At 45.9% G+C, this 20,678-nt stretch overlaps 2 protein-coding genes across 4 annotated transcripts; one reads left to right on the top strand and one right to left on the bottom strand.

The window, feature by feature from the left end:
• Positions 1-1,559: 1,559 nt before the first annotated feature.
• On the bottom strand, positions 1,560-6,323 carry LOC138426494 (serum amyloid A protein). Its single transcript, XM_069565083.1, has 4 exons — positions 6,256-6,323; positions 5,758-5,849; positions 2,232-2,370; positions 1,560-1,842 (listed from the first exon to the last, which is right to left on the bottom strand). The coding sequence occupies exons 2-4, from the start codon at positions 5,843-5,845 to the stop codon at positions 1,677-1,679; spliced, it is 393 nt and encodes a 130-aa protein (XP_069421184.1). The 5' UTR covers positions 5,846-5,849; positions 6,256-6,323; the 3' UTR covers positions 1,560-1,676.
• Positions 6,324-17,113: 10,790 nt separating this feature from the next.
• LOC138426492 (serum amyloid A protein) lies at positions 17,114-20,435 on the top strand. Of its 3 annotated transcripts, none has more exons than XM_069565078.1 (4): positions 17,114-17,307; positions 17,713-17,804; positions 19,624-19,762; positions 20,153-20,435. In XM_069565078.1, exons 2-4 carry the CDS (start codon positions 17,717-17,719, stop codon positions 20,316-20,318), a joined length of 393 nt encoding a protein of 130 aa, XP_069421179.1. In that variant the 5' UTR covers positions 17,114-17,307; positions 17,713-17,716; the 3' UTR covers positions 20,319-20,435. The 3 variants fall into 3 exon arrangements, with proteins under 3 accessions (XP_069421179.1, XP_069421181.1, XP_069421180.1); XM_069565080.1 differs by lacking the exons at positions 17,114-17,307; positions 17,713-17,804 and adding exons at positions 18,511-18,623; positions 18,834-18,944; XM_069565079.1 differs by lacking the exons at positions 17,114-17,307; positions 17,713-17,804 and adding an exon at positions 18,511-18,944.
• The last annotated feature ends 243 nt before the right edge of the window (positions 20,436-20,678 follow it).

Genomic DNA, 20,678 nt, shown 5'->3' with positions numbered 1-20,678 from the left:
ACTGGGCCTGATGTTAAGCTGTCAGTAGAGGGCTCTGGAGGGACAACAGGATGTACCGCCATCTCTCCCAGGTCCCGTGTCCTTCCTTCCATCCAGCTCCCGGGATGCTCTTCTCACGCACACGACACCCACTGGCACTCTGGAGTTTTTATGTTATTCCCAGCCGCTGAAGTTCCCTGGCAATTGCTGTGGCCTCACAGCTGGATTCCCAAGGTGTTCAGCAACATTCTGTCTCCCTAACAATACATGAATACTACAGACTAGCTGGCTTCAACCAGAGAACTTCATTCCTCACACGTCTGCAGGCTGGAAAGTCCGGGACCAAATTGCAAACCAACTTGGTCCCTGGTGGGAGCTCTCTTCTTGGCCAGCGGATGGACACCATCTCGTTGTGTCTTTACAGGACAAAGAGAAAGCTAGCTCTCTGATGTCTGTAACATTATAAGGACTCTAATCCTTCCAGCCCAGGCTTCCACACTTACGACCTCATTTAACCTTATTTACTTCTTTCATCTGAACAGCTCCATTAGGAGTTGGCTTCAGCATAGAAATTGGGGAGGGGGGACACATTCAGTCCGTAGCACTGGCCATTCCATGGCTGGCTTCCAGGGAACTCAGAGGCCTTCTAGCCCTGCCCCATGTGCGCTGCCTTCAGGTGAGTTTGCAGGAAACCCCAGCTGCATGCCCAGTCAGTTCAACTGCACCCCTGAGTGGTTCCATACCAAGCGTCATGGGTACAGGGGGGACGTCTTGCTTGTCAGCTTTGGATTGGGACACCCAGCAATCTTTATCAGCCTTCCCATGGGCTACAGGCTTCCCAAAAAGATCAAAACCTCAGCTTTCTATATTTCTTAATCTCTTAGTAGTTAATCCAATACCAGTTAAATAACACCTCGTATGAAAATTTCCCTTTATAAATCACTAACTGCTTTCTTAACACTCACATACACAAGTAGACTCTCTGTCCTGCTCACTGCCCACTAATATTTCTGCAAGTGAGCTAGTTAAAATAAGAGGCTATGAAGAAACATTCATAAGCGAGGAGGCTCTATGTCTACATTTAGGCTTCAAATAAGACCAAAAAATATAGACCATCAGGAAATAGTGTTGGAGGCAATTCTGGATGGCACAGAAAGAAACTGGTTCATAGATGGATTTCTAAGAGCTGCTGAGTAATGAACAGGGATCAAGGTGGCAGTCTCTGGAGCAGGATTCCACCCTCCAGTCCTCCTGGGCCGTGTCCATGCCCCACACAGAGAGCTCCGAGGACAGGCTAGGGGACTAGACCCCGCGACAGTGGGGGGACAAGACACAACTGCAGGGAGTGAGAAGGCCTGACAGCAAACGGCCTGGAAAGGGCCCCAGGGTCCCCAGAGGGGCCTGGAGAGGGAGCGGGTCTGATTAGGGGAGGCTGGAGAGGGGTCTGTCCTGAATGATGCTGACATTGTGTCCAGAACCTAACACACAGGCACAGACTCAGCCTTCACATCGGTGTCCTGCCATCAGTCCTGGAACTAACAGGCTGTCCTTATACCAAAGAATGACACACAGTCTCAGGATTCCATCTCTTAAGCATTTATTAGATCTGCTGCCTTCTGAGGACACAGAACTCTCTAGGTCATTGTCCCTCACTTGGGGACTCACTTTGCCATCCCCTGAACAGAGATAGAGGCAGCTCAGTACTTGTCAGGCAGGCCAGCAGGTCTGAAGTGGTTGGGGTCTTTGCCACTCCGGCCCCATTCGTTCGCAAGCTGATCGGCCCTCGAGTCCTCCCGACCCTGGCCACTGGTCGTACCCTTAAGCAGAGGGTCTGTGATTCTCTGAATATTTTCTCTGGCATCACTGGAAAGGAGGAGGGCAGGGAGGGGATTAATACAGAACTATGAGCGACAGCCCCACCCTCCCCATCTCTCCTCTTTCCCAGGGATCGATGACTCTGAGAGGAGCCAAGGAAAGAGGGGCTACAACCCTGAGGCTCCCTGGGCTCAGCCCACCTCAGCCCTGTGTGGGTGAATAGCACCCATAGGGGGAGGGTGGAGAGTCACCTGTCTCACTAGCCTTGCTCTGGTCTTCAGCCACTCAGACCTCACACTGGGCACAGAGCAGGAGGGTGGGTAAGAGGAGGAGGGCCCACAGCCTATAGGAAACTTCTCCAGGGCTTGGCCCGTCCAGGTTGTCCTAGGCAGCCAAGCTCTGCTCACCCATCCCTGCATCCCCAGGGGCCCTGGTACCTGATCACTTTAGCAGCCCAGATACCCCCCGGTCCCCTCTGGGCAGCGTCATAGTTTCCGCGGGCGTGGAAGTATTTGTCTGCACCCTTGTAGTTGGCTTCTCTCATGTCAGAGTAGGCTCTCCACATGTCTTTAGCCCCTGGAAAGCAAAGCACATGGAGTAAGGATTATTAGGGGAGAGAAAACTGTGACACAGCTTACAGAAGAATCAAGGAATGAGAAATCTTCCACTGACTCGGTTTCAGCCTGTGGTCATAGCCCCACAGATGCTGTAGGGTGAGAAGAGCACTCCTTATGCCCAGTTGCCTGCTCCTGGTACTGGAATGAGAGTCACTGGGGTGGGGTGGGGAGGGGCTACAGCTGTGGGAGCTGTTCGTCTGACCCCTGTGATGCTGTCTCTGTGCTGCATCTCAATGAGGGCTCTACCTGATATGTTTAAGGACAGAGGGAGTTATTATAGGAGAGGATTCCTCAGCAGCATTCTATTGAAATTTGAGACCAGGTACATTGTCGCTGTTCAGGGCCATCCTGGATATTATAACATGTCTAGCAGCATCCTTGACCTCTCAAACTGTTCCCCAGTATGACAACCGAAAATGCCCCCAAACATCACCAAACGTCCCCAGGACACAGTTGCCCCGGGTCCAGAACCACTGTTGTAGAGGAAGCTGCACATGATAAGCTCCGGGGGAAGTGGGTGAGTGAGGAGGTAACATGTGGGACAGTTTCTGAGAAAGGGGCAGACATACAGCTGCTCTGCTATGACGCCTAAGAAATGTATCCCTGCCTCATGAAAGGATCACTTGTGACTTGATTCCCCTGCCTGTTAGGTGAGTGAATGGAGTCCGGCGAACTCTCTAGTCGACAGTACTGATGATGTGGGCTGCTTGAGGCAGTGGGTCTTTTCCTCAGCCTGGCTGCACTTTCCAATAATCTGGGGAGACACTGAAAGTCCCCTGAGCCCTCACAACCCAAGCCAATCAGCTCCCCATCTCTGGGCTGGGCTCAGGCAGCAATAGTTTTCATGGCCGCCCAGGTGACTCCAAACTGCAGCCAAGATTGCTCAGCCCCCTGCTTGAGGAAGTGGTGCTGGGAGAAGTCTACTCGGTGAGAGCCTGGGCCTCAGGCTCAGCTGGGTTCCCACCTCGGTCCTGCCACCTGCGGACGGGCGCTCAGTCCATGAGTGACGGACTCGCTGCTCTAAGCCTCGGTTTTCTCCCCTTCATGCCCCCTCACAGAGGTTTTCTGCAGGTAGGTAGGTGACCAACTGTCCCAGCTTGACCAGACTGCCCCTGTCTTCATGGAACTGCCCCAGCTAGTGCTACTAGTATCCTGGAAAACTCCCCAGCCCTGGGCAGAGCAAGACAGTGGGTCCCTCTAAATTGCACGTAAGAGCCGAGTTCGTTGCGGAGGCTTGAAATTTGTTATTAGGTTTACACACACACACACCTTTTTTTTTTTTTTCATTAGTACAAAAAGGATCTTCACGACCCGGATAATCACGATGGTGTGATCACTCATCTAGAGCCAGACATCTTGGAATGTGAAGTCAAGTGGGCCTTAGAAACCATCACTAAGAACAAAGCTAGTGGACGTGATGGAATTCCAGTTGAGCTGTTTCAAATCCTGAAAAATGCTGTGAAAGTGCTGCACTCAATATGCCAGCAAATTTGGAAAACTCAGCAGTGGCCACAGGACTGGAAAACGTCAGTTTTCATTCCAATTCCAAAGAAAGCCAATGCCAAAGTATGCTCAAACTATCGCACAGTTGCACTCATCTCACATGCTAGTAAAGTAATGCTCAAAATTCTCCAAGCCAGGCTTCAGCAATACGTGAACCGTGAACTTCCTGATGTTCAAGCTGCTTTTAGAAAAGGCAGAGGAACCAGACATCAAATTGCCAACATCTGCTGGATCATGGAAAAAGCAAGAGAGTTCTAGAAAAACATCTATTTCTGCTTTATTGACTATGCCAAAGCCTTTGACTGTGTGGATCACAATCAACTGTGGAAAATTCTGAAAGAGATGGGAATACCAGACCACCTAACCTGCCTCTTGAGAAATCTGTATGCAGGTCAGGAAGCAACAGTTAGAACTGGACATGGAACAACAGACTGATTCCAAATAGGAAAAGTACATCAAGACTGTATATTGTCACTCTGTTTATTTAACTTCTATGCAGAGTACATCATGAGAAACGCTGGACTGGAAGAAACACAAGCTGGAATCAAGATTGCCAGGAGAAATATCAATAACCTCAGATATGCAGATGACACCACCCTTATGTCAGAAAGTGAAGAGGAACTAAAAAGCCTCTTGATGGAAGTGAAAGAGGAGAGTGAAAAAGTTGGCTTAAAGCTCAACATTCAGAAAAACGAAGATGATGGCATCCAGTCCCATCACTCCATGGGAAATAGATGGAGGAACAGTGGAAACAGTGTCAGACTTTATTTGGGGGCTCCAAAATCACTGCAGATGGTGATTGCAGCCATGAAATTAAAAGACACCTACTCCTTTGAAGAAAAGTTATGACCAACCTAGATAGTATATTCAAAAGCAGAGACATTACTTTGCTGACTAATGTCCATCTAGTCAAGGGTATGGTTTTTCCAGTGGTCATGTATGAATGAGAGAGTTGGACTGTGAAGAAGGCTAAGCGCCGAAGAATTGATGCTTTCGAACTGTGGTGCTGGAGAAGACTCTTGAGAGTCCCTTGGACTGCAAGGAGATCCAACCAGTCCATTCTGAAGGAGATCAGCCCTGGGATTTCTTTGGAAGGAATGATACTAAAGTTGAAACTCCAGTACTTTGGCCACCTCATGCTAAGAGTTGACTCATTGGAAAAAACTTTGATGCTGGGAGAGATTGGGGGCAGGAGGAGAAGGGGACGACCGAAGATGAGATGGCTGGATGGCATCACTGACTCGATGGACGCGAGTCTGGGTGAACTCCAGGAGTTCGTGATGGACAGGGAGGCCTGGCGTGTTGCGATTCATGGGGTCACAAAGAGTCGGATATGACTAAGTGACTGAACCGAACCGAACCAAACCAAAAAGGCTAGGAAAAGATAGGAAACAGACTAAAGCAGGGAGAGCATCACTGAGTACAGGAAGGACCAACAAGGTGCTCTGAAGGTCTCTGAATTATCCAACCAGGAAATGGAAGGTAGGAAGAGAGGAAGGGAGGGAGGGAGGAGCAGGGCTGGAAAGACGGGAGAGGAGAACAGATGGGCCGCTTTCACCCTACTTCATGCAATTGGTCTGATGGAAAGTTCGTTCCATTTCAGACTTGTTCTGTGTCTTCCATTCAAACTGCTATTTTAGCTGGGAATGATGCTTGTTCTTTCTCTATTACCTGATGGACATAAATCCTGTGCTTTTCAAACTGTCTGGAAAAAGCTCCCCCAACACCTGTCATATTCTACCACTTACAGGAACACCTCCTAGGACGGCAGCTCCAACCCTCAGGGGTGTTTAGGGTGAAGCCTAGAGGCCCAAGGATGCCATCGCCCCTCCAGCGGCCTTACCTTCATACGCCTCCCCAAGGAAGGACAGCCACTGGCTGTGGACTTCCAGCACCAAGGAGCAGAGAATGAGGCCTGTGAAGAGCTTCATTGTGCTGAAAGGAAAGGAGAGGGTCAGGAGACACGGACGAGCCCTGCACCCCTCTCCACCTGGGGTTTGTATGTCGAGGAGAGCCTGGCTGTTCATCTCCACTAGACTCTCAGTGGTCCTGCTAGGACACCCTGCAGTTGGACCTTACTCGCAGCCTCAAGCCCTCAATTCTGAACCCACCAGCCCTGAACCCAAGACTGTCTAAGCGGTCACCCAGATGGTTTTGATGGAAGAAGAGGACAGTTGGGTCCAAGCTGTGTCTTACTAAAGCAGCCTGTCGTTAATCAAAGAGCATTTCCCATGCACTACTCCGTCAGCACTAACCACATATAGGAGAAAGAGAAATCAGAAAAAATTATGTTTTAAAGCAAATGTTTTCAAAGAAATGGCTCCTTGAAGTGGTTTCTCACCTAATCCCCAGTGGAGGAGAGAGGCTGCTCCCTGCCTGCTGCGGAGAGGTGGCTGTATTTATACTGAGCCATCCCTGGGAGGGTCAGGGGTGAGGAGAACAGCTGGTCTGGTGCCTGGGGAGAGTCCCTGCAGGTCATTTCTCCTACATCTGCAAAGGGTGACTTACCGGACAGCAATGGCTGTCCTCATCCACAGGTCATTTCGCTGGTTGTGCAAGCCTGAGGAGATGAGGGAGGCCTGATCTGCCTCCCTCTGGCCACTTTCGGGAAGACGGCTGTCCTGTCAGCAGTGGAGGGACTGAGGCGGGGCCCTGGGCTGTGGCACTCCAAGATGGCGGCCTCCAGGCTGCTGGAAGGTGTGTAGTTAGGGATGACGCCTCCAGCCTGGACCTTGCTTTCCTGGTCATTTCCACAGGATGGTCCCTGCTAGAAACTAAATCCTTTGAGTTCATGTCCAAAGCCCTTGAGCTTCAAAACCGATAGACCAGCCCCAGGGAACCTCATGGGTGCCCTGAGCTCCTTCCACTGCTCCCTGAGCCAGTGCTGAGCTGTCAGTTCCAGGGCACAGAAAGCCCTCTCAGCCTCTTAGCCATGAACGGTCAACACTTACTAATGATTTTTTTTTTAAGTATAATAAAATAAGAGTACCTTTCGATTTGGTAAATGTTAAGTCAATAATCTATAGCAGCAGTTGTCACAGTGTATTCTCTGCAAACCTGAGGATCTCTTATGACCCTTTCAGGAGGAGTCTATGATATCAGAACTATTTTCACAATAATATTCAACAGTAATATTCTTTTCCTTTTTCATTCTCATTTTTCATGAATGTACTGGGTGTGAAAGTTTTATTGATACACTTTTAGATTTCTGCATTCAACTGACCTTTAAGAAACTACCATTTGTCAAGTTTTGGTATCATATCAAAGAATAGTCTGAATTATCTTAAAACTGTTAAAATGCTCTGCCCTTTTCCATCTATGTTTCTGTGTAAGGTTGAATTTTTTTCACCTTACTTGGGTTCATTCTTCAACCCAAATAATGTATTATGACAGATCGAGCGCAGGGTCAAATGTGAGAACCCAGCTATCTTTGATTACGTCAGATATTTTTTAAAAATTTTCAATGTAAACTTACTATATTTGTTATTATTTTTTTTGTTTTGGAAAGAGATTATTTTCATTAAAATATATTATTTATGTTAACATAATGGATTTATTATTATCTTTATTTATTTGACCATTTATTAGACACTCTGCAAATAGTTTTTCATAAATTAACTCAGTCACCATAAAACTTAATATCATGAATGATATATTATTGTGTTTCAATATTCTTTAACATTTTTCATTCTAGTGTGATAAATCCTGATAGAGTCTCCATAAATAAAAGTTCTCTGAGGTCTTCAATAATTTTTAAGAGTATGATGGGACCCTGAGGCCAAACAGTTTGAGAATCATTGCTCTACAGCAAATATTATGTGTAAAAAAAAAAACTTCATCCCTTGCATTCCTATACACGAATAATGAGAAAGTAGAAAAAGAAATTAAGGAAACAATTCCATTCACCAGTGCAACGAAAAGAATAAAATACTTAGGAATATATCTACCTAAAGAAACTAAAGACCTATATATAGAAAACTATAAAACACTGATGAAAGAAATCAAAGAGGACACTAATAGATGGAGAAATATACCATGTTCATGGATTGGAAGAATCAATATAGTGAAAATGAGTATACTACCCAAAGCAATTTACAAATTCAATGCAATCCCTATCAAGCTACCAGCCACATTTTTCACAGAACTAGAACAAATCATTTCAAGATTTGTATGGAAATACAAAAAACCTCGAATAGCCAAAGCAATCTTGAGAAAGAAGAATGGAACTGGAGGAATCAACTTGCCTGACTTCAGGCTCTACTACAAAGCCACAGTCATCAAGACAGTATGGTACTGGCACAAAGACAGACATATAGATCAATGGAACAAAATAGAAAGCCCAGAGATAAATCCACACACATATGGACACCTTATCTTTGACAAAGGAGGCAAGAATATACAATGGAGTAAAGACAATCTCTTTAACAAGTGGTGCTGGGAAAACTGGTCAACCACTTGTAAAAGAATGAAACCAGATCACTTTCTAACACCGCACACAAAAATAAACTCAAAATGGATTAAAGATCTAAATGTAAGATCAGAAACTATAAAACTCCTAGAGGAGAACATAGGCAAAACCCTCTCAGACATAAATCACAGCAGGATCCTCTATGATCCACCTCCCAGAATTCTGGAAATAAAAGCAAAAATAAACAAGTGGGATCTAATTAAAATTAAAAGCTTCTGCACAACAAAGGAAAATATAAGCAAGGTGAAAAGACAGCCTTCTGAATGGGAGAAAATAATAGCAAATGAAGCAACTGACAAACAACTAATCTCAAAAATATACAAGCAACTTCTGCAGCTCAATTCCAGAAAAATAAACGACCCAATCAAAAAATGGGCCAAAGAACTAAATAGACATTTCTCCAAAGAAGACATACGGATGGCTAACAAACACATGAAAAGATGCTCAACATCACTCATTATCAGAGAAATGCAAATCAAAACCACAATGAGGTACCACTTCACACCAGTCAGAATGGCTGCGATCCAAAAATCTGCAAGCAATAAATGCTGGAGAGGGTGTGGAGAAAAGGGAACCCTCCTACACTGTTGGTGGGAATGCAAACTAGTACAGCCACTATGGAGAACAGTGTGGAGATTCCTTAAAAAATTGCAAATAGAACTACCTTATGACCCAGCAATCCCACTTCTAGGCATACACACTGAGGAAACCAGAATTGAAAGAGACACATGTACCCCAATGTTCATCGCAGCACTGTTTATAATAGCCAGGACATGGAAACAACCTAGATGTCCATCAGCAGATGAATGGATAAGAAAGTTGTGGTACATATACACAATGGAGTATTACTCAGCCGTTAAAAAGAATTCATTTGAATCAGTTCTGATGAGATGGATGAAACTGGAGCCGATTATACAGAGTGAAGTAAGCCAGAAAGAAAAACACCAATACAGTATACTAACACATATATATGGAATTTAGGAAGATGGCAATGACGACCCTGTATGCAAGACAGGGAAAGAGACACAGATGTGTATAATGGACTTTTGGACTCAGAGGGAGAGGGAGAGGGTGGGATGATTTGGGAGAATGACATTCTAACATGTATACTATCATGTGAATTGAATCGCCAGTCTATGTCTGACGCAGGATGCAGCATGCTTGGGGCTGGTGCATGGGGATGACCCAGAAAGATGTTATGGGGAGGGAGGTGGGAGGGGGGTTCATGTTTGGGAATGCATGTAAGAATTAAAGATTTTAAAAAGAAAAAAAAAAACTTCAGGTGCATTCTCAAGAAAGCCAAGGATAAGACATGGATTCCTCTTCAAATCAACTAGTTTCACATTCTCCTGGAGGACCTACCCAGTGCTAAGACAAGAAACAGGAGGAGGGTAAGAAATGGAAGAGAAGAAATGAAACCATCATTATTTCAAGATGATACAACCTTTTACATAAAAAATCCATCAGCATAAAGTGGACAGAGGAGGCTGGTGGGCTACAGTCCACAGGGTTGCAAAGACTCGAACATGACCGAACACGTGTGCACAACAAAGCCTTTCAGAGAATTCAGTGAGATTGCAGTATTTCACATTAAAAAAATCAACTGTATTTCTCTACACTAATTTTTTTTATTTTACTTTATTTTACTTTACAATACTGTACTGGTTTTGCCATACATCAACATGAATCTGCCACAGGTGTACACGTGTTCCCAATCCTGAACCCCCTTCCCACCTCCCTCCCCATACCATCTCTCTGGGTCATCTCAGTGCACCAGCCCCAAGCACCCTGTATCCTGCATCAAACCTAGACTGGTGATTTGTTTCTTATATGATATTATACATGTTTCAATGTCATTCTCCCAAATCATCCCACCCTCTCCCTTTTGGACTCCCACAGAGTCCAAAAGACTGTTCTATACATCTGTCTACACTAATTTTTAACAGCTAAAAAATACAACACAAAATAGCATCAAAGCATTAACTATCTAGGGAAAAAGCTTTAAAAATACACGAATATTTACAGAACAATTTTAGTTTGTTAAGGGATAAAAAGTGGGGATGTGGGAATGTCATGTTCATGGAGAAGATGTTAGTAAAGATGTCAGTTCTCCTTGGATTAATTTATAAATTCAGTTCAGTGCTAATCAAAAATTCCCAGTGGAATTTTTTTAGGAACCAAACAGATTTATTCTTTATGGATGAATGAAGGGCCATGAATAATGATGTCAGTTAAAAAATAAGAGCCAAGAGGGAACATGCCCTAGTCTCTGAGTTGCATGAGCTTGAGATTTACCCCAAGTGGGGAGACAATTCTGAATGGTGTGTCTGTGTCTTTAGGTCAGAGGGCATCCCTGGGGCCGTGAGAACTGAGAGCTGTTTGCAGTACCAGTTATATCCAAAACAGGCATCAGGGAAGGGGATCCTCACAGCTTTAAAGATCCTTCTCACTCCGGGTCTGGATGAAATAATTTCACATCAAGTAATGGGTGCCCGTGGAGAAGTGTGTGTACCATCCCCTGCCTCACCATCCTATGGGGAATGTTAAAATGGTGTTGGGCCACCCGAGGATGATTCACAAGAGATGGGACAGAGAAGGTCAGGATCCAGCAGGCATCCTCTTTCATTCTCCCTGCACCAGTGTGAGCAGTGTGGCCAGCGCTCTGTGGTGTCCAGGAACAGGTTTGTTACTTGAGGTGGGGAGCAGGCCAGGGAGAGAGGAGTGTGAATAGTGAATGGAACACACTGGGGAGTGAAAGTTTCCCTGGGATGGATACAAGCAGGTGGTGGAGTTAGAGAGTGTACTGTCTGGGTTGTGATTGTGGAGTAGCAGGCTGGGGGCAAAAATGTGTGAAAGTTGAGAAAAAAGGAGGCACTTGTACTTAACTGCAGAGAAGGCAATGGCGACCCACTCCGGTACTCTTGCCTGGAAAATCCCATGGGTAGAGGAGCCTGGTAGGCTGCAGTCCATGGGGTTGCTAAGAGTCGGACACGACTGAGCAACTTCACTTTCACTCTTCACTTTCATGCATTGGAGAATGGCATGGCAACCCACTCCAGTGTTCTTGCCTGGAGAATCCCAGGGATGGAGGAGCCTGGTGGGCGGCCGTCTATGGGGTCGCTGCCGTCCATGGGGTCTCACAGAGGCAGAAGCTCACGTCATCATTACCCCTAGTCTTTCTTTGAGTGACACCTGTCCCAGCTTCTCTTCTGACCTGGAGTCTCCTTGCTGCAAGCTCCCCATTCCTGGGAGTAACTGTTGGCTAGTTTGAACACTTTCACCTGACTCTTGACATAGAGGCTGGTTCTTGGCATAGGAGCCTGGAGCTCCTGAATCAGGCTGGGGGCTTCAGAAAAATGGGGGCTTTACTTTGGGCAGTGTGCCCATCTAGCAAGTCTACCGAGTATGCACTACTGGGGGTATGGAAAGAAGACACTTTGTGCAAGAGAGATGTGAGTCTCTGTTTAGGCTGAGAATCAACTCGGTTCAAAGTAAATTGGATGGCCAATCACTTGGAACTGGATGTACTTTTTTGTTTATTGAACCACTGTGTCGTAAGTCACGCTTCTCAGAAGAAAGACTAAGGGAAAGCAGAGAGTTCCAGGATGTTTAGGACACAGGGAGCTAAACAAGGGTTTTGCTAATTAATCAGATTGAGGCAGATTCTTCCAGTAAATGTAAAAGTTTGACTTTGTTCAATCATAAGCAGTATATGTCTCGTTAGATTTTCCTGCCAATGACTATAGAAGGGAAAGGAGTCTCTTTTTGAAATAACATTTATTGTTCATCTAGAATTAAAACCTTTTCTATTTTATAAAATTGAAAAATATGCTTAATAATCTAGATATTTGAAGAGACTAGCAATTACAGAAGGTTTAATATGATTCGTAAGATGTACTTAGTGTTAAACACTTAAAATTTAAACTAAAAATAAGATGAATTATTGGGACTTTAAAAATTTCCCCTCTCATCACTTATGTGTGAAATCTAAAATATGACACAAATGAATTTATTTACAAAAATATACTCACAGATATATTTATTTACAAAATATATTCACAGATATAGAAAAGAAACCTGGTTACCAAAGGAGAAAGAGGGGTGGGGGGAAGGGATAAATTAGGAGTTTGGGATTAGCAGATACACACAACTATATTTGGGGTTTCCCTGTTGGCTCAGTGTTAAGGAATTTGCCTGCCAATGCAGGAGACGCGGGTTCAATCCCTGGGTCAAGAAGATCCCCTGAAGAAGGAAATGGCAACCCACCCCAGAATAATTGCTTGGGGAGTCCCATGGACAGAGGAACCTGGAGGTGTATAGTCCACGAGGTAGCAGAATTGGACATAACTTGGTGAATAAACAACAATAACAACTACTATATATAAAATAAACAACAAGGTCCTACTGTATAGCACAGGGAACCATATTCAATATCCCATAATAAACCATAATGGAAAAGAATACAAAAAAGAATGCATATATATATATATATGCACACAAATATATATATGTATATAACTGAATCACGTTGCTGTATACCAGAAATTAATGCAATGTTGTAAATCAACTCTACTTCAATAAAAACAACAACAACAAAATTTCCCCTCCTCAGATGAGTTCTTCCTTTCACCAATACTGCACAATTCCATAAGAGATTTGGGGTTTTGAATTGTCGGTAACTCAGTACTCCCTTTTGCAAGTGTTTAAAAGGAAAGAAAATAAAGTATCTTAAAACACAATCAGAGCCTTTTTTGTACGTTGTATGTTGAGAGACAGCACCAGTTGCAGACTCTCAGTGTGGCCTGTTGCTGACAGTGGGCTGGTGACATAATCCCAGCATGTTCCTCAATACTTGTCCTTTATCTTGACCCATTCCATCAGTTAGAGTCCAGGAGGCTTCAGAAGAGCAATAGCCTCAGCCAGCAGCAGCCTTTGGGGGAAGAGACTCAGAATTATGTACAGACAGTTTCGAATGGGAAGCTCCTGGTGCCTAGAAAAAGCAGATTCTATGCTAGTAGGAACGCCTACTGTCTTCATGAGAGTTTGTGGGCTTGGCAAGAAGGGACGCACACCAAACAGAATTAGGAGTTCATATCCTTAATTAAATTGGTGATCTTTTTACATGTGTAATGGTGAGCTTGCTAAGTAGAAGAAACAGGAAGAAAATAATTTTCCCCATCTTCTCCACTGGCTGGAGGAAATAAATGGGCAGGAAACCTCTGAGAGCTGAGCTATTTCTCATTTTATGAATTTTAAGGCGGACAGGATGGGAATGAGTAATGAAGTTAGCATCTGTTGTTCCTTGGGAGGAGATAATCTTATGGGGATTAGTGACACCTTGCCTTCCCTTTTCTTCACTATACTTTTTGTACATAGTCTTTCCCTTTTATTCATTGGAATCTAACTGATTTTATCATCAAATAAATAAGAGCTTTCTCTCTACGCACGTATAATCATTTCCCCCAATTACAAGTCTCATTTTTATGAAGCCATAGCCTGGATCTGGTTGTTTCTTGTCCCCTCTCCCTGCTACATGTGCCCAACATCTAGGATAGTGGCTGTTGCATTGAAGGTTGGATGAATGAATAAAAGAATGAACACGTCATTGTAGAAATTCTAAAAACCCAGAATAAGATAAACATTTACCACTACCTAGAAGCACAGATATTGTTTGATGTGCAAATTCCTAGCTTCTGTTTCACGCTGAGAGAATGTCTTTTAACAAACATGGAATCATATTCTATTTCACTTTTTTCCCCTTGGATGTTAATTATGCTTCTCCAGGTCAGTAAACACTCTTCCACAGTATGAGTATCTGACAGAGTAGAAGTCATTCTAGCTGTGCCCCAATCCAGGGCTTGGCTCTCAATGTGGCTTCCAAGCTCAGGTGGCTGGGTTTTAGGGTCTGTGATGGGAACTCGGTGTCACAATCTCTACTGGGAAGGTATACTGGTGTTTTGTAATGAGACTTTCTATCAGCGATAAGCATGGGAAATGGAAGGGGCAAAGTTCTGGTTTCTGCTCTCTGAAGCTGAGGTTGCTGTGTCCAGTAGTGTTCTCCCAAACCAAGTCATCCAGCCTGGAATTACTGTGGCCTATCCTTCATATTTCTAAGAGGTACACCACTTCTCAGAAGAGAGCATTGCTCAGGTATGGAGGCAAGAGGCTGGAGAAGAAAGAGCATTGACCAAGGCATTGTGTGCGTCCTTGGTTTTGGTACTTGAGTGAGCCATTTATAGTCTCTAAAGCTTCTCCATAGAAAGAAGTTGGTAGTGGACTGTTTCTTTTTTAAAAAATTTATTGGAGGATAGTTGATTTACAATGTTGTGTTAGTTCCAGGTGTACAGTAAAGTGAATCAGTTATACATACATCCACTCTTTAAATGATTCTTTCCCCATATAGGTCATTACAAAATTTTTTCCCCATATAGGTTGTTACCAAATTCAGACTTAAATTGAAGAAAGTAGGGAAAACTGCTAGACCATTCAGGTATGACTTAAATCAAATCCCTTATGATTATACAGTGGAAGTGAGAAATAGATTTAAGGGCCTAGATCTGATAGATAGAGTGCCTGATGAACTATGGAATGAGGTTTGTGACATTGTACAGGAGACAGGGATCAAGACAATCCCCATGGGAAAGAAATGCAAAAAAGCAAAATGGCTGTCTGGGGAGGCCTTACCAATAGCTGTGAAAAGAAGAGAGGTGAAAAGCAAAGGAGAAAAGGAAAGATATAAGCATCTGAATGCAGAGTTCCAAAGAATAGCAAGAAGAGATAAGAAAGCCTTCTTCAGTGATCAATGCAAAGAAATAGAGGAAAACAACAGAATGGGAAAGACTAGAGATCTCTTCAAGAAAATTAGAGATACCAATGGAATATTTCATGCTCGATAAAGGACAGAAATGGTCTGGACCTAACAGAAGCAGAAGATATTAAGAAGAGGTGGCAAGAATACACAGAAGAACTGTACAAAAAGATCTTCACGACCCAGATAATCATGATGATGTGATCACTAATCTAGAGCCAGACATCTTGGAATGTGAAGTCAAGTGGGCCTTGGAAAGCATCACTAAGAACAAAGCTAGTGGACGTGATGGAATTCCAGTTGAGCTGTTTCAAATCCTGAAAGATGATGCTGCGAAAGTGCTGCACTCAATATGCCAGCAAATTTGGAAAACTCAGCAGTGGCCACAGGACTGGAAAACGTCAGTTTTCATTCCAATTCCAAAGAAAGCCAATGCCAAAGTATGCTCAAACTACTGCACAGTTGCACTCATCTCACATGCTAGTAAAGTAATGCTCAAAATTCTCCAAGCCAGGCTTCAGCAATACGTGAACCATGAACTCCCTGATGTTCAAGCTGCTTTTAGAAAAGGCAGAGGAACCAGACATCAAATTGCCAACATCCGCTAGATCATGGAAAAAGCAAGAGAGTTCTAGAAAAACATCTATTTCTGCTTTATTGACTATGCCAAAGCCTTTGACTGTGTGGATCACAATCAACTGTGGAAAATTCTGAAAGAGATGGGAATACCAGACCACCAACCCTGCCTCTTGAGAAATCTGTATGCAGGTCAGGAAGCAACAGTTAGAACTGGACTTGGAATAACAGATTAGTTCCAAATAGGAAAAGGAGTACGTCAAGGCTGTATATTGTCAGCCTGCTTATTTAACTTCTATGCAGAGTACATCATGAGAAATGCTGGACTGGAAGAAACACAAGCTGGAATCAAGATTGCCGGGAGAAATATCAATAACCTCAGATATGCAGATGACACCACCCTTATGGCAGAAAGTGAAGAGGAACTAAAAAGCCTCTTGATGAAAGTGAAAGAGGAGAGTGAAAAAGTTGGCTTAAAGCTTAACATTCAGAAAACGAAGATCATGGCATCTGGTCCCATCACTTCATGGGAAATAGATGGGGAAACAGTGGAAACAGTGTCAGACTTTATTTTTGGGGGCTCCAAAATCACTGCAGATGGTGACTGCAGCCATGAAATTAAAAGACACTTACTCCTTGGAAGAAAAGTTATGACCAACCTAGATAGTATATTCAAAAGCAGAGACATTACTTTGCCGACTAAGGTCCGTCTAGTCAAGGCTATGGTTTTTCCTGTGGTCATGTATAGATGTGAGAGTTGAACTGTGAAGAAGGCTGATGGGCAAAGAATTGATGCTTTTGAAGTGTGGTGTTGGAGAAGACTCTTGAGAGTCCTTTGGACTGCAAAGAGATCCAACCAGTCAATTCTGAAGGAGATCAGCCCTGGGATTTCTTTGGAAGGAATGATGCTAAAGCTGAAACTCCAGTACTTTGGCCACCTCATGAGAAGAGTTGACTCACTGGAAATGACTCTGATGCTGGGAGGGATTGGGGGCAGGAGGAGAAGGGGACGACCGAGGATGAGATGGCTGGATGGCATCATTGACTCGATGGACGTGGGTCTGAGTGAACTCCAGGAGATGGTGATGAACAGGGAGGCCTGGCGTGCTGTGATTCATGGGGTCACAAAGAGTCGGACATGACTGAGCGACTGAACTGAACTGAACTGAGGCTGGAAGAGCATCCTCTAATCAGACACCTTCCAACCGCCAGGGGGCCTCCATCCTGGAGCTCCACACTCTTCATCTCCTGATGACCCTGCCTCAGCCCTTCTACCCCTACAGCAGACACCAGGCAGATCAGAACTGCCTATTTCCTCAAGCTTGCACAACCAGGGAAATGACCTGTGGATGAGGACAGCCACTGCTGTCCGGTAAGTCACCCTTTGCAGATATGTAGGAGAAATCACCTGCAGGGACTCTCCCCGGGCACCAGTCCAGCTGTTCTCCTCACCCCCGACCCTCCCAGTGATGGCTCAGTATAAATACAGCCACCTCTCTGCAGCAGGCAGGGGCCAGCAGCTCTCCTCCACTGGGGATCAGGTGAGAAACCACTTCAAGGAGCCATTTCTTTGAAAACATTTGCTTTAAAACATAACTCTTCTGATTTCTCTTTCTCCTATATGCGGTCAGTGCTGACAGAGTGGTGCATGGGAAATGCTCTTTGATTAACGACAGGCTGCTTTAGTAAGACACAGCTTGGACCCAACTGTCCTCTTCTTCCATCAAAGCCATCTGGGTGATCGCTTAGACAGTCTTGGGTTCAGGGCTGGTGGGTTCAGAATTGAGGGCTTGAGGCTGCGAGTAAGGTCCAACTGCAGGGTGTCCTAGCAGGACCACTGAGAGTCTAGTGGAGATGAACAGCCAGGCTCCCCTTGACATACAAACCCCAGGTGGAGAGGGGTGCAGGGCTTGTCCGTGTCTCCTGACCCTCTCCTTTCCTTTCAGCACAATGAAGCTCTTCACAGGCCTCATTCTCTGCTCCTTGGTGCTGGAAGTCCACAGCCAGTGGCTGTCCTTCCTTGGGGAGGCGTATGAAGGTAAGGCCGCTGGAGGGGCGATGGCATCCTTGGGCCTCTAGGCTTCACCCTAAACACCGCTGAGGGTTGGAACTGCCTTCCTAGGAGGTGTTCCTGTAAGTGGTAGAATATGACAGGTGTTGGGGGAGCTTTTTCCAGACAGATTGGAAAGCACAGGATTTATGTCCATCAGGTACTACAGAAAGAATGAGCATCATTCCCAGCTAAAATAGCAGTTTGAATGGAAGACAGAAAACAAGTCTGAAATGGAACGAACTTTCCCTCAGACCAATTGCATGAAGTAGGGTGAAAGCGGCCCATCTGTTCTCCTCTCCCGTCTCTCCAGCCCTGCTCCTCCCTCCCTCCTTTCCTCTCTTCCTTCCTTCCATTTCCTGGTTGGATAATTCAGAGACCTTCAGAGCACCTTGTTGGTCCTTCCTGTACTCAGTGATGCTCTCCCTGCTTTAGTCTGTTTCCTATCTTTTCCTAGATGTTAAACTTACAAAAAATAAAGGTGTGTGTATGTGTGTGGGAGGGGGGACCTAATATCATATGAAAGCCTCCACCAGGAACTCAGCCCTTTCACACAAATCAAGTGACCAACTTTCCTTCTCTGCCCAGGGCTGGGGAGTTTTCCAGGACACTAGTAGCACTAGCTGGGGCAGTTCCACGAAGACAGGGGCAGTTCTGGTCAAGCTGGGACAGTTGGTCACCTATCTACCTGCAGAAATCCTCCGTGAGGCGGCATCTTCCTCCACCTGAAGGGGAGAAAGCCGAGGCTTAGAGCAGCGAGTCCGTCGCCCAGGGACTGAGCGCCTGTCAGCAGGTGGCAGGACCGAGGTGGGAACCCAGCTGAGCTTGAGGCCAAGCCTCTCACCAAGTAGACTTCTCCCAGCACCACTTCCTCAAGCCGGGGAGTGAGCAATCTTGGCTGCAGTTTGGAGTCACCTGGGGGGCCATGAAAACTATTGCTGCCTGAGCCCAGCCCAGAGATGGGGAGCTGATTGGCTTGGGCTGTGAGGGCTCAGGGGCCTTTCAGTGTCTCCCCAGATTATTGGAAAGTGCAGCCAGGCTGAGGAAAAGACCCACTGCCTCAAGCAGCCCACATCATCAGTACCGTCCACTAGAGAGTTCTCAGGATTCTGTTCACTCACCTAACAGGTAGGGGAATCAAGTCACAAGTGATCTTTCATGAGGCAGGAAGACATTTCTTAGGCATCAGAGCAGAGCAGCTGTATGTCTGCCCCTTTCTCAGAACCTGTCTCGCATGTCACCTCCTCACTCACCCACTTCCCCGGGAGCTTATCATGTGCAGCTTCCTCTACAACAGCGGTTCTGGACCCAGGGCAACTGTGTCCTGGGGACGTTTGGTGATGTTTGGGGGCATTTTCGGTTGTCATACTGGGGAACAGTTTGAGAGGTCAAGGATGCTGCTAGACATGTTATAATATCCAGGATGGCCCTGAACAGTGACAATGTACCTGGTCTCAAATTTCAATAGAATGCTGCTGAGGAATCCTGTCCTATAATAACTCCCTTTGTCCTTAAACATATCAGGTAGAGCCCTCATTGAGATGCAGCACAGAGACAGCATCACAGGGGTCAAACAGCTCCCACAGCTGTAGCCCCTCCCCACCCCACCCCAGTGACTCTCATTCCAGTACCAGGAGCAGGCAACTGGGTATAAGGAGTGCTCTTCTCACCCTACGGCATCTGTGGGGCTATGACCACAGGCTGAAACCGAGTCAGTGGAAGATTTCTCATTCCTTGATTCTTCTGTAAGCTGTGTCACAGTTTTCTCTCCCCTGATAATCCTTACTCCATGTACCTTGCTTTCCAGGGGCTAAAGACATGTGGAGAGCCTACTCTGACATGAGAGAAGCCAACTTCAAGGGTGCAGACAAATACTTCCACGCCCGCGGAAACTATGACGCTGCCCAAAGGGGTCCAGGGGGTGTCTGGGCTGCTGAAGTGATCAGGTACCAGGGCCCCTGGGGATGCAGGGATGGGTGAGCAGAGCTTGGCTGCCTAGGACAACCTGGAGGGGCCAAGCCCTGGAGGACTTTCCAGTAGGGCTGTGGGCCCTCCTACTATTAAGCACCCTCCTGCTCTGTGTCCAGTGTGAGGTCTGAGTGGCTGAAGACCAGAGCAAGGCTGGTGAGACAGGTGACTCTCCACCCTCCCCCTATGGGTGCTATTCACCCACACAGGGCTGAGGTGGGCTGAGTCCAGGAAGCTTCAGAGTTGTAGCCCCCCTTTCCTTGGCTCCTCTCAGAGTCTTTGATCCCTTGGAAACACGAGAGATGGGGAGGGTGGGGCTATGGCTCATAGTTCTGAATTAATCCCCTCCCTGCCCTCCTCCTTTCCAGTAACGGCAGAGAGGCTCTTCAGGGAATCACAGACCCTCTGTTCAAGGGTATGACCAGGGACCAGGTACGAGAGGACACGAAGGCTGACCAGTTTGCCAACGAATGGGGCCGGAGTGGCAAAGACCCCAACCACTTCAGACCTCCTGGCCTGCCTGACAAGTACTGAGCTGCCTCTCTCTCTGCTCAGGGGATGGGTATGTGAGTCCCCAAGTGAGGGACACTGACCTAGAGAGTTCTCTATTCTCAGAAGGCAGCAGATCTAATAAATGCTTAAGAGATGGAATCCTGAGACTGTGTGTCATTCTTTAGTATAAAGACAGCCTGTCACTTCCCAGGAGTGATGGCTGGACACCGACGTGAAGGCTGAGCCTGTGCCTGTGTGTTTGGTTCTGGACACAATGTCAGCATCATTCAGGACAGACCCCTCTCCAGCCTCCCCTAATGAGACCCACTCCCTCTCCAGGCCCCTCTGGGGACCCTGGGGCCCTTTCCAGGCCCTTCGCTGTCAGGCCTTCTCACTCCCTGC

This window comes from Ovis canadensis, chromosome 21 (genome assembly GCF_042477335.2).
Source record: "Ovis canadensis isolate MfBH-ARS-UI-01 breed Bighorn chromosome 21, ARS-UI_OviCan_v2, whole genome shotgun sequence".
In the NCBI taxonomy this organism is placed as follows: Eukaryota; Metazoa; Chordata; class Mammalia; order Artiodactyla; family Bovidae; genus Ovis; species Ovis canadensis.
Note: the sequence above shows the minus strand (reverse complement) of the source record. Positions and strands in the feature narration are given on the sequence as shown.